Below are 13897 nucleotides of genomic sequence, written 5' to 3' on the forward strand. Positions count from 1 at the left end.
GCATATTGGGGCGATCGGTTGAGTACTTTGACGAACAACTGAACCACCAGAACATCGCCAAGTTGAAGATCCCACCAACTAAAGACGACGGACAAGTATTGCCACCACCAAACATAGAAGAAACAGTCCGTACAATCCACCGGCTTAAAAACCATAAGTCGCCAGAAGCCGATGGAATTACAGCCGAATTGGTTAAATATGGAGGCGACCAACTATAATACACCAAGTGGTTCATCAACTTATGCTCAAGGTGTGGAACAGCGAATCAATGCCTGACGGCTGGCAACGAGACATTATTGGTCCCATACATAACAAAGGGGATATCACGCAGTGCAGCAATTATAGAGGTATCACATTGCTGAGTACCATCCGTAAGATATTCTCCGCTATCTTGCTAGGCCGAACAGCCCCATACGCTCAAAGCATCATTGGCCCATACCAAAGAGGCTCCACTCCAGGCAAATCAGCAACAGATCAGATTTTCTCGCTGCGGCAAGCGATGAAAAAACTATTGGAATATGGACATCAGTTGCACCATCTTTTCGTCGACTTTAGAGCCGCCTATGACTGCATAGCCATGGTATAACTGTTCACGGCTATGAGATAATTCGGTATCCCGACATTTCGCTCGAAATGGTCATAGGGTCAAAGCCCTTACTGTACAAGATTATGATCTTGCCAGTCCTTATGTATTCCTCGGAGACCTGGGTTTTTAGCAAGAAAAACGCAAACTCTTGGTCACGTTCGAGAGAAGAATCCTCTGAAGAATCTTTGGCCCCCTGCATGAGGATAGATGATTCCGTAGTGCCGTAGCAATACCACGACCTTCAGGTTGTGGATAAAATCCGGGTCATCAGGTGGCTTGCGGTGGGCGGGTCACTTAATCCGCATGGATGAGGATGATCCAGCCCGGAAAGTCTATAAGGACAATATCAATGGCAGAAAAAGAAAACAAGGCATACCCTTCCTGAGATGGAGCGATGGCGTAGGTCAAGACTCCATCCGTATCCGGAGGGCATCTTCCAGGGGGATTCGTTGGTTATGTATGGCAGTGAACCCCCTTCCATGGCTACTGAATGAAGCTAGAGTGCTAAGTGCGAACTGACACACTTGATGTACTTAGATGACATCAAGCTGTGTGCTGGTACTGACGACCATCTTAGAAGTCTGTTGCGAATAATAGACATGTTCAGCCGTGATATTCGGATAGAGTTTGGATTAGACAAGTGTCGAATCCAAGACATCCACAAAAGTTATCACGAGCGCACGCCGGACATACCATTGGTGACCTCCACATCGAAGCTATGACCGAGACAGACTTCTACAAGCACCTATGCAAGGAACCCATGGTGTGGTGGTGATCTGAAGGATGCTCTGCTGTTCGAATTCCTGCGACGTGTAAAGCTGGTGCTGAAATCGCATCTCTCGGGGAAGAATAAAATAAGCGTGTTGAAGTATTCGCTATCCCTTCACTGGCTTATGCATCCGAAATATTGCCGTGGACGAAGACCGATCTGGAAATCGTTCAACGGCAGATACGGACAACTATGTCCAAATTCCGAATGCATTATCCAAAGTCTGCCGTGGAGCAGATGAACCTGCCTCGTGACATCGAAGGTAGGGGCGTGGTTAGCGTGGCAGGATCGTGAAGGATCGATCTTTCAATCCTCTGAGTTGGGTGAAATCGGACCAAGAGCGGATCGATCAATTGTCCTTTGTCATTTGTCGATTTGCATTTGTCGAACAAATGGCTGTGAGCTGGTGAGCTCTTTGCTGAGACGGAAGGGTTTATGTGTGCCATTCAGGACGGCGTGGTCGCCAACCGAGCTTATAAAAAGCTCATCATGAAAGAACGGGTGGAGAACGACCAGTGCAGAATGTGTGGTTCGGCGTTAGAGACGTTAGACCATCTCATTTTTGGCTGTACTGTTATGTCACCGGTGCAATATATCACCAGGCATAGTGCTGTATGTAAGGTTATCCATCAAAATCTTGCATATAAGCATGGGCTCATCACGGGAACATGTCCGGTTTACCGATATGAGCCGGAAGCGGTACTTGATAGTTTCGCTGTATTGAGACCGGCATATTCTGACTGATCGCCATACTGTACGTAACAAGCCTGAGGTACTGTTAGTTGACAAGACGGGTCGCTCCGCGTATATCATTGATGTTGCTATCCCCCATAATAGCAACATTGAACGGAAATACGAGGAGAAGAAGGTAAACTATGAGCAATTGGCTCGGGAAATCCAAGAAATTTAGCGTCTCGAGCGGGTGGTTGTAGTTCCCATAATATTGTCAGCTACAGATATTGTACCTAAATCCCTCACGGCTTCCCTTGATGTCCTGGGACTTTCGCACACTCTGGTTCAAACCATGCAGAAGTACACCATTCTGCATACGTGTTCGATGTTGCGGGGATACTCGACGGATTCTACCATTAACCTACCACCGGCCACCGACACCCCGCCCCTTTAGTCTTTAAATATTATAGATAGGATCGTCCGAGCCTAAATCCTTGGCACTTAGTACTAGTATTAGGTAAAACCCGGCATCTGCTGAGATTGTGATAACTAGGAAATAATATAAATAATTATAATATACAAGAAAACTGAATGATTTAAAGTGAGGAGAAATTCAAGAAAACGTTTGTCCATCCTATTAATGTGATTAATTATAGTTGCCTACATTTGTATTACCTTAAAAACGAAAAACATTTACTAAACAACAAAAATGTCGTCCGTGGATAATTGCTACAAAAGCCGGCATCTGAAGCAATGTCCTAACATGTATTTATTACAATGGTTCGACCGAAAGGGTTAAAATTGGTTGTTGCCCATCTTTTACCACCACGAACATTTGACATATTATTCATTTAGAAATAAATAATTAAGCAGAATTATCAACAATTTTCAAACTAAAATTTCCCGTTTTCTTCTTCTTGACATTTACATTTACAAAGTTTTCCCAAGCGACGATACCAGTCTACACTGTTAAATGCAATTGATTCCCGGCTGCCTGCTGTCATTCTTGTAATCAATTGCGAAATGTCATTAACCTTGGACGTAATCAGCTGGAGAACAAGTAAACAAAAATGTGATGACACGGATTCAGTTTTTATTAAATCGCCTTCGTAATCAAGTGTCAGTGCTCAAGGCGGTCGCGAGAATGGAGTCGAATCTAAGAAGTGGGAAGCTGGCGCCTTCCGAGATTTTGCTGTTGTTCGACGTCGACGGGACGTTAACGATTCCCCGCGGGTCAATATCTTCCGCGATGGAGACTTTTCTCTACGAGAAATTGAAACCGCACGCGACATTGGCGCTCGTAGGCGGTTCCGACTTAGATAAAGTCTTGGAGCAGCTCAACGGCAAGCGCGCGCTCAAGGAATTCACCTTCATTTTCCCCGAGAATGGGCTCGTGCAAATCGAAAAAGGCGAGGAAGTCGGCCGGCAATCGATCCAGCAACATCTCGGGGAGGAGACGCTGCAGAGGTTCATCAACTTCGTCCTTCGCTACTTGTCAGATATCAAATTACCGGTGAAGCGCGGAACATTCGTGGAATTCCGGACGGGAATGCTGAACATCAGCCCGATTGGGAGGCAGTGCAGCCGCCAAGAGCGCAATGAGTTCGAGGCGTACGACAAAGTGCACGGAATCCGCCAGCGGATGATCGACGCCCTCCGGAAAGAATTTCATGACGTGGACCTTGTGTATAGCATCGGCGGCCAGATCAGCTTTGATGTGTTTCCCCATGGTTGGGACAAGACGTATTGCCTGAAGCACGTCACGCAGGAACGCTTCCAGTTCAAGGAAATTCATTTCTTTGGAGACAAGACTGATCCGGGCGGCAACGATCACGAGATTTTTGAAGACCCGCGCACGATTGGACACAAGGTCCGGTCGCCGGACGATACTCGGCGGATTTTGGAAGAAATGTTCGACCTTAAGGACGCTTAAAATTCCAAAGCTTGTTATTTATATTTAAATAAAATTTACAATTTTAATGTCAGGCGTTGTGTGATTTAAAGGTGAATGAATTATTCCTAAATAGGTTAGGTTACGATGGAGAATATCACGTTAGGCGGGAGCGCCTCCGTTCTTAGGACGGAACTTTATATTGACTCCTTCACGCTGTCCCCCAACGTAAAACAGGTTGGCTTTTCTTTATACGGTCCTTGATTCTGCAGTACTCCGTGCGGAGCGCAAACCCAAGGGTCCTTGGTGGCAACTTGCATCTCCCTCAGTTTCGCCTGCAACTTCTCCCGGATGTCCTTCACGCCAGCTTTGTTTGCAATGTTCAAACGCTCCAATGGGTCAAGTTTCAGGTCGTACATTTCCCACTCTGGGCGCTCGTAGTACTGGCGAAGGGTTTTGTACCATGGCAAGGGCCGCTCGAAGATAGTTGCATTGAGGATTTCCTAAAATTATTGTAGGAATCTGGTTATCATCGGCAATATTCCTACTTTTTACTCAATACCTGGAATGTAGGCGAAGTGTAGAGGTCCTGATCAATGGAGAAAATCGCGCGATAGTTCAAGTTGTGAATAAGTTTGAAGCGATTGTTGCGAATCATTCGCATTGGGTAGTTCATGGTGATTTCGTGGAAATTCTGGCTGCCGAAAATTACCGCTTCATCGTCCTTTGGAGGTTCTGTAAGAGGAAAAGATTTATGAAAATCAGCAATACTTTCTCAAAGTAGTAAATTAGATGATGATAAAAAGCAGTGAGTAGCGTTAACTGAAGTGTTCAGAGACAAGCGCTGAGTCCTGAAGAGGGAACCATTCTGGGTAAAGGGTGTCTTCCCCGCTTATATCGGAGTTTAGGTCCTTCAAATGGGACGAAATTTCGACTTGCAATGCAATGGTTGGAGTAAGTCACCTCCAAATTTTTCGTTTGAAATAATATCAGGCCAGTGTACTCCGATGATATGACGCAGACAGGTTTCAACGAAAGATTGGAGTCTTCAAATAACAGTGGGGGTCACTTTACTGTGCTGCTCCCATATAGCAACACAGGAAAACACAGTCTTGACTTCATTTTGGTGCTGAGATAAATGCTTTTCCAGATTTAGACAGGACAGCAAAAGCGGATCCAACATTCAACAGCAACATCCGGTTCGGTGCAACCGCCGGAAGAAACAACGCTTCCTACAAATTTATTGACGTTTTTGATGCTTTGCCCATTAATGTAGATTGGGAGAGTGCGATGACTCCTTAGACTGAGAACCTTAGTTTTATTGGTGTTTACCTTCATTTCAATTCCACTGGCCTCTTTTTTCAAATCCAAAGCCGTTGAGCCAAGGTCCATGACTCGACAAGTTAGCGAACAGATGTCATCAACGTATGCAAGGTGTTAGAGGGCAAGGCATCGTGAAGTACGTCACCGATAACAAAAAGAAATAATATCGGTGAAAAGATGCAGCCCTGGTGACTCCGCTTTGGACCTCAAAATCCTCTGACATTCTACGTCGGCGCAGTACATGACATCTTGCGCCATCATATGCCCTTCTGATGATATTATCAGTTTCTTCCGTAATAGTAGCTCTGCAGAAGCTAGAAACAACAGTTCCACAGAGGAAGGATCAAAGCCAGTGACTTCTCTCTTCTTCGCTCTCAAGCAGAACAAAGCCGCTGGGCTTAAATGCATTGATAAAGGAGATTATTTCACTTTTGTTTGGTGCAGCAGTTCGATCTTGCTTGTAAATTTTTATTTAACAGGTGGAAATCTTCAAAAGACTAGGTTCATGATCCATGAGAGAACAATCCATATTGGATTAGGACCTGGAAGTGTGTTAGAGCACTTCATTCAAGATCGTAACGGTACACTACAGTACACTGTAGGAGGCAATGTGGTCAGCATTGCGTCCGGCCGAGATTATTACCCTGATTTGACTCAGGTACTCATTAGCAGCTGAGTCGATTGGTATCCGACATCCAGCCACGATTACAAATCTCTTTGCCACCAGTGAGATTTGAACCGCGACCTTACGACAGCCCAGCGCTCTAAACACTTGAACCATCCGGACACATTTGGGATTTTTACTCACTAAAACCACCTCTCGCCAAGCTATGACTGTGATTTTCCCATCCATAACTCGTAAGTCTATTGCTGACTGCGATCTTGTCGATCTGATCAGATGTATGTTGAATTTCAGTTGATATTGAATTGATTTAATAGTAAACTCTACACGAACAGCGTGCTGCCAATGACGAGACCCTCTGCAAGCACTTCATCATCACGGTCGCCAAAACGGTGTTTTCAAAAGCTCAGGCTGGCTTTCAGATCACACATCACGGTCGCAATGTCATCTACAGGAAGTCTTCCCTTCAGCTTCATAGAAGGTTTCCTCCCTTCTGCGTTAAAAGTATTCATCTATTATTATTTCTGCGCTAACGATGGATAAATATTTCCAGCAAGTTTGCCAAACTTTCACCATTTTACCTTACAGAACTTCAAAATGTCTGCATCGCATTCTGGAGAGTCTCGATACTGGAAGTAATTCGAGAACTGTAGGTTTCTAGCGTACAAACCTCTACCCTTTTGGTTATATCCTACGACAAACAGGGAATACTTTGAGCGGTCAAAAGTTAGTATTGGTTCTAGGGTGAAACTGCAGGCAGAAAAAGGTGAAGGCGAGTCTCCTGCACCTAAAAATTCGACAAATTATAATAACTTGGGTAGGGTAGGTCCCAGGGCGAAACGTGGATTGGTACCCACGATGGAGCATAAAACCTGGGAAATGCCTGCTGAACCAACATCAACAGCTCTACTACCAAACTCTATCTCCACCTCCACGTGGTGACCGCTGGGAGCTCTTTCTTAACGAAAAGCTGCAGACGGAGAAGGATGAAGGCGAGTCTCCCGAGCCTAAAAACGGGACAAATTGTACCAACTGGCCCGCCAAGTTGGGGTTGGGTAGGGCTGACAACCCTACACGGAAAGCAGTTTATTACGAAGCCACAACAGGAGCCTCGGACTGGACGGATTTTACAACGACGAACCCGGCAATGACAACGGAATAACGATTTGCGCATTTTCTCATGGAACGTGCGCTTCCTGTACAAAGATGAAGCTAATAAGCAGCTAGCCGATGCCCTGTTCCAATATAGGGCTGATGTAACAGCGTTACAGGAGATGCGTTGGATAGGGACCGGTTTCTTGGTGAAAAGTCACTACACCATATATTATAGCGACCATCAAGTAAACCATATGCTCGGAGTAGGATTCTTAGTCAGCCAAAAAATGAAACCTCTTGTCATCGGCTTTGAAAACATAAGCGAAAGGCTATGGACTCTGCGCTTGCCAAGCTGGCTATTTAATAATTCCGAATCTTTCTGTAAAGCCAGCTGAAACTGGTCTCACAATCTCAATCGAAACTACAGCATGGGTGACCCTTAAACTTCCTTATTAGGTACAGGTGAAATATGAATTATTTGAAAATTCCAGTAGTAAGAAGTGCGCTTGGATGATATGGACCCACCGCCAACGGTGCTAGCAAACTACACTACCACTGACCACTAATATAGTATGTATTATTTTTGGTTGAGGATTGAGGGAACCCTAAGTCCGCATCCAGTTGATGTTGGACCGGACCAATTGGGAAGACACTCTCTACCACATTTGTGGTCCACGGACCGCTTCTTCTGAGCTAAATACCAAAAAAACAACTGATGAATTCGTGTAGGGCAGAGGCAACTCTTTAGACGCTGCTTCACCTCTGCCCTGGGAGGAGGCTGCTCCCGAGACTCCACCCCCGAGGTCCGGTCTGACTTAGGGCTCCCGCAATCCTCAAACAAAAATAATTTTCGCTTCGGCCTAGTTTGGGCGTGCATATATAAGGCAGATTTTACTTGGTTATAATTCGCACTCATGTTGTGTTGGCGATTATGCATAAAGGAGCGATTACCACCTGTAGCCACTTTCGGTCAGACTGTTCCCTGGGAGGAGGTAAGGTAGCATCTGAAGAGTTACCTCTGCCCTGGACGAAACCATGAGTCACTTTTTTGATTTTTTTCCACTAATATGTAGTCTTCAGCACTTTTCAATATGAGGGCAAGGGAGATAATTCGTCGAGAGTCATCGAAGGAAGAAATTTTACTTAAGAGCTCGGGGACAACAGGAGGGTGATTGCTTATTGGGCAAAGTGATGCACGTTATTAGGGTAGCTTATAGATTCAAGAATCCCTCAAGAGAATACTTTGGTAGTCATGTGAAATCGGGGCTTAAGTGGAAATTGTCTCAGATTTCGGTGAATTTCCGAAAGTAAATATGAAAATGGGAAGTATATCCACCAAGCCTTATGTAGCGAAAATGAGACTCTACCTCACTTTTAACTGGAAAATACCATGCTATCGGCAGGAATTATTTAGTAACATCAACTTAGGATATACTGATCAGCCTGTTCCGTGGCTACAGCCCTGAAGACTATAGTACCAGAGATACCTCAACACACCTTTACATCCTTCCTTTAAAATTGTGATCTCTATTCAGTGCAATTAAGAAAGTGAACGCCCACTTTTGGAAAAGTGCTATGTTTCAAGAGCTGAATAACAAAGGTCTATCCGAGGAACCTAGTCTATGAGGGCGGAAAAGTGAAGTGAAGTTCGTATCGGGGACAGTTCAGGGTTCGTCTGGGTTATTTGCAGGGCTCATCTAATAGTTTTCTTTTACATAACATGTGAGCTATCTTTTGCTTGTTAGGGGTGATATGCAACATATTCTAGATCTACCAGGATCAGAACGCTGCAGACAACTCCGTAGTTTGAATATTATCAGTCGCTCACGTGATTGCTAATGTTAGTAATCAAACATCTAATAGGCAGGGACTGCTAATGATTGCTACATAACTTAATGATTCTCTAGGGCTTAGTAGCGTGGGATATAAGAGTAAATAAAATGAGACGTTGCAAGTAAGCCCTTAACGCAGCCACAATAGAGAAGAATCATCTATCACTTGTGGAAAACGGACTCTGAACACGTAACAATGGTCCTAAGAGAACATATAGTAAGGTACATAGTTAGAGGCCCGCCTCGTCAGAGGTGCGGTTTAGACGTCACCAAGTATGAGTTCCCTCGGGAAAAACGCAGTAAAAAACGGGTCTATTACGTTGAAAGCTTACGTGTACAAATTACGACTATACAAAGGAAAGATCCAATCCAATCCAATCATGGACCGCCTTAGTAAAAAAGTTAAGATGTGTTGAATTGATCAGCACAGGTCCAGAAATATATGAAACTCTAAAATAATTACACTCACCTTTAACTAAGAGCGGCAACAGCGACTTCCCAAGATACTTAGTAGATTCATCAGAATTTGAAGCGCCAAAATAATCCAGAACAGTCGGGAACACATCCAAAAGGCTCGTCATTGCATAAGTAATATCATGATGCCTTGCATTTTTATCAGGTGAATAAATAATCATTGGCTCCCGTACGCCAGGATCGTACAGGGTTGTTCTACCTCCAGGGAATGGCGGTCCGTTGTCTGAAGTGTAGATCACCAAACTATTGTCTCCATAACCGGCATTTTCGACCTCTTTCAAAACCAATCCAACGCCTTGGTCCAGTCGCGAAATTGTTTGATATTGTGCAGCAAGCTCCCTTCGAACAGTTTCCGTATCAGGTAGGTATCCTGGATAGGGTATATTCTGCCAGTCGTAGTAGATTGGAGTCCAGTCTGGAATCGTTCCCATGCCAATCTCTCCGGAGCCCCAACGTTCGCAAAACTCTCCATATTGTGGTGTTATGTGACCGCAACGATGAGGGTCGTGGAACGCAACCATCAAGAAGAATGGTCTACTCGAGTTCTTTGCTAATTCGAGAAACTCCCTTACGAAAAGCTTAATCTTGGTTATGTTCCGGCCCACTTGGTTTATGGAGTGGGTTTCCTCTGTTTGTTCGTAGTCAAAGGGGAAGTTGGATTTGGGGCCGACGTGCTTCTTGCCTATGAGTCCGGTCAGAACATGTTTGGGGTGCAATAGCCCCGGGAGCGATTTTACTTCATCGAAAACATTGAAATGGTGAACTCCCTGGTGCAATCCGTACATGCCGTTCTGGTGGCTTGTGAGGCCAGTCAAAATTTGAGCTCTGGATGGTGAGCAGCTGCTGACAGAAGTGAATGCATTGTTGAAGATAAGACCACGTTTAGCCAATGCATCCAAGTGCGGGGTCTGACAGATTTTGTTCATGTATGCCCCCATCTCGAAGGCCGCATCGTCGGCTAGGGATGAAATATCTATTAGACTTTCATGTTAATATTATAAAATTGCTTCTTACATACCCAAGAGTAGAACGACATTTTTATTTGAATCCGTGGCATTTACAGAGTTTTCCAGCACAACTACCGCGGCGAGAAGAACTAGAAAACCTTTCACCACTGTCACTTCCATTATGCTTCACGCTTGGCACGACCGCGATTACAGTATGGAAGATACTGAGCAATGGCTTGATCTGCGTCTTAAAGATGTAGCCGGGTATCTGTGGACTCAGTCTTGAGAAAGTTTATTTTGCTGGAGTGGAGCTGAGCGTCAGAGTCAGATTAATCAGACCATGTACAATAGTAAAAGTTGGCAAGATGCCGATAAGTTGGGTAGTGTGTACACGATGTTGTCTGGCTCAGTTTAGGGACAGTTTAGAGATACCAGACTAGTCTGGGATGGAGCTCTATTGTTTTCCCATGGTGACTTGAAAGTGGGAGATGTGGCCGATTTTGCACTGGAAGAAAGGTTGAGTCTTAAGAGTTTCAATTTTACAATTAATTTGTGGCTTGTTGTACTTTCACGGGAAATGGATGCTGGGAGCAGCTCTCGGAAATGCTTCATATGTCAGATGAGTAGTTCTATGTATTTATCTCTGAGTTACAACAACTTCGGTAAATATCTCTTGTGGGCACAATGTGCTAAGCTGTAAGTCTCAAATGACTCTAGTTAAAGAAAGAGGGCTTTGTTGGTATGATCGCTGATAGGAGGCATGTTGAAAAAGTAAAGCCGGTTGGTTATTGATGATTGGTTTTGCGGTAGATATTTATTTTCCGGCTTAATCTAGTATTATACAAACCTAATTTCAGTTATATAGCAAAATCGCGTGGAGTTTTTATCATTTTTCATATCAAGCTTCTTTTGTTCCTCTACATAGGAGTTCAGCTAACACATAGGTCATTAAGTCCCGAAATTAACCAATAACAAGTCAAGAAACCGTAAGCTCGGCGCTTCAGGTATGAAAGGTTTTGTTTGCTTTTGTGATCATATTTGAGTGCAGAACTATCCCAGATGGGTTTTTACTCAATTTCCCAAAAAATGTGGTAATATACTATTATTAACATAATTTGAACAAATATCGATATGGAGAGTATTTTGAGGCCTGGACACATATAAAGGCAGCTCCATGATTTTTTTTCAGATTTTTCGGGTAGTTTCTGAAAATGGGTTCGTTAAAGAAATCATCACTTTCCACCCCTCCCACTACCTTTCTTCTTCTTTCCGTCCAGCAAACCTCAAAACTAAGACCAGCTTTGAAAAGTATTAATCTAGATCTTTCATTTGATACCCAACATGACTATCTTCAGTGCAAAAAAATTTTACACCCCCCTTTTGCCTGAATAGGGACCCCCTCCGCTCCCCCCTGGGGAGGGCTAGTGTTTGCTTATCTCTGGTGCGTGGACCAAAATGGCTACGGAAAGGATACCCAGAACATAAAACCACCATGGAAAACGAGAGAAGGAGGGAACTTACGGTGCAAGGGCTCGGAACCCCAGTACCGGCGGCTTTTTGGAGTGAGCAAGCGGGCTCCCGGTTGTCGATATCCCTCGACTGCAGTGCCTCGGTTGTGGACAACTTGGCCACCTTTGCATATAATCTTATAAGTGATTTGGATCTCGAGAAGGAGGTGTTCAAGCGAAGTACAACCTTACCGGAAATACCAGTAACAACACCAAACAAAGATGAATTGAAGGCAGATCGTTGGGCTACAAAAACTGTTATAACACCCACCGCATATGTTTAAGATCCGTGACAGCAGGAGGTGCTCCAGGAACAAGAAAGGGATCCATTCAAAAGAAGCCCGTCAACTTTGAGATCTCCACAAATGTCAAAGACGGCAGGATATGCAAGGACATCTGAAATATCAAAATAGAGAAATCGCAAGAAGTTATGGAAAAAGCGCACAACGCTAAATTGGAATACTACCAAAGAAACCCGACTCGACCGTGTGAAAAACTTATTACCCGAGTTCAATGATGGAGAATGGAAGATCTATGACGAATCGCAATCTCATTCCATGTGCCATCTGCTTCATGCATCCTCATCACCACATTTGACTATTGACAACCGCTTATAGTTGGTTTCTGCTTTCATCATCATCATCATCAACGGCGCAACAACCGGTATCCGGTCTAGGCCTGCCGTAATAAGGAAATCCAGACATCCCGGTTTTGCGCCGAGGTCCACCAATTCGATATCCCTAAAAGCTGTCTGGCGTCCTGACCTACGCCATCGCTCCATCTTAGGCAGGGTCTGCCTCGTCTTCTTTTTCTACCATAGATATTGCCCTTATAGACTTTCCGGGTGGGATTATCCTCATCCATACGGATTAAGTGACCCGCCCACCGTAACCTATTGAGCCGGATTTTATCCACAATCGGACGGTCATGGAATCGCTCATAGATTTCGTCATTGTGTAGACTTCTGCTTTAACCTCAGGAATTGCTTCAACAAAAGTGAGCTCTGCCGACAACTACTTACTGCCCCAAGTAAAGTAAAAAACCATCTATTTATATACTCGCATGGGTTGCCATTGATCTCTTGACTGGGTATACCGCCATTTTTCAGGGTTACGTGAAACGCGGTTCAGATCTCCCCATAGGATTTCCTGATGAGGCTCGCATTCCTCTTTTACTACTCTGCGACAAGTGCCCTTGTGATAATCCACCTGTCGGTCATCTTTCGAGAGTGGATTGCACGGCATGACGTAGCAATTGTCGCCCCTCCTTAGATATGACCTATCCATCGTCACTTTTGTCTTCCGGTAACATTGTGAATGGACGCCAGGCTTGTGCGCCGACCAAGTTTTTTGTTAGTAATAGTACTAGGCCAGCCTACTCAGATGATACGACGCAGGCAGGTATTGACGAAGCCTAGTAGCTTTTGAGTGGGGTAGCAAGACAGAAAGACTGATCCAATCCCATTTGCCTCTCTTTTCAAATTCAGAGCCGTTTCGCCAAGGTCCGTGCCCCGGTGAGGGAACAAACAAAATGTCATTAGCCTAGTCGAGGTACTTGAGGAAAGATGTCCTAGCCCAACGAATTTCTCTTCCGGGTAAGGTAGCATGAAGAACTTAATTGTTAACAAGAAGAAATAATATCGGTGACAAGGTGAAACCCTGGCGGAATCCGCCGGGGTAGCACGTAACATTTTGCATCATCATATGTCGCTCTGATAATATCTGTTAATTTCTCCGGAATGCCCCTTCCACGTACACCACTGTTCTGAAATGATAGGCTGTTGATGTGGTTAATGCAGAAGTATCATCATCATCAACGGCGCAATAACGGCATCGAATCAAGGCCTGCCTTAATCAGAAACTCCACACATCCCAGTTTTGATTTGAGGTCCACCAATCCGATATCTCCAAAAGCTGTCTAGCGTCCTGGCATACGCCATCGCTCCATCTCAGGCAGGGTTCCTTATAGACTTTCCGGGCTGGACCATCCTCATCCATATGAATTTCCTGACCCGCTCACCGTAACCTATTGAGCCAGATTTTATCTATAGCCAGACTATCATGTTATCGCCCATAGATTTCGTCATTACATAGGCATGGAATCGTGGATACCCATGTAGGGTGCGGGGGGGCCGTTGCAAATAACTCTGTGGGAAGACTGTCATTCCCAGTGGTTTTA

At 44.6% G+C, this 13897-nt stretch overlaps 2 protein-coding genes across 2 annotated transcripts; one reads left to right on the plus strand and one right to left on the minus strand.

Annotated features, from left to right (window-relative positions):
* The first annotated feature begins 3042 nt into the window (after positions 1–3042).
* Positions 3043–4012, plus strand: LOC119657338 (phosphomannomutase-like). Its single transcript, XM_038064211.1, has one exon. The coding sequence runs from the start codon at positions 3103–3105 to the stop codon at positions 3958–3960; it is 858 nt and encodes a 285-aa protein (XP_037920139.1). The 5' UTR covers positions 3043–3102; the 3' UTR covers positions 3961–4012.
* Positions 3952–10532, minus strand: LOC119657337 (N-sulphoglucosamine sulphohydrolase). The gene is made up of 4 exons (XM_038064210.1): positions 10283–10532; positions 9260–10222; positions 4481–4653; positions 3952–4421 (listed from the first exon to the last, which is right to left on the minus strand). The coding sequence occupies exons 1-4, from the start codon at positions 10389–10391 to the stop codon at positions 4116–4118; spliced, it is 1551 nt and encodes a 516-aa protein (XP_037920138.1). The 5' UTR covers positions 10392–10532; the 3' UTR covers positions 3952–4115.
* Positions 10533–13897: the final 3365 nt, after the last annotated feature.

This window comes from Hermetia illucens, chromosome 5 (assembly GCF_905115235.1).
Source record: "Hermetia illucens chromosome 5, iHerIll2.2.curated.20191125, whole genome shotgun sequence".
NCBI lineage: Eukaryota > Metazoa > Arthropoda > Insecta > Diptera > Stratiomyidae > Hermetia > Hermetia illucens.

Excerpts from the sequence above, each read along its gene's own strand:
- LOC119657338 (XM_038064211.1), top strand. The coding sequence starts at position 3,103 with ATGACACGGATTCAGTTTTTATTAAATCGCCTTCGTAATCAAGTGTCA.
- LOC119657337 (XM_038064210.1), bottom strand. The coding sequence starts at position 10,391 with ATGGAAGTGACAGTGGTGAAAGGTTTTCTAGTTCTTCTCGCCGCGGTA. Across the intron at positions 10,223-10,282 it reads AAATGTCGTTCTACTCTTGG|CCGACGATGCGGCCTTCGAG; the intron begins GTATGTAAGAAG and ends TTTCATCCCTAG. Across the intron at positions 4,422-4,480 it reads ACACTTCGCCTACATTCCAG|GAAATCCTCAATGCAACTAT; the intron begins GTATTGAGTAAA and ends CAATAATTTTAG.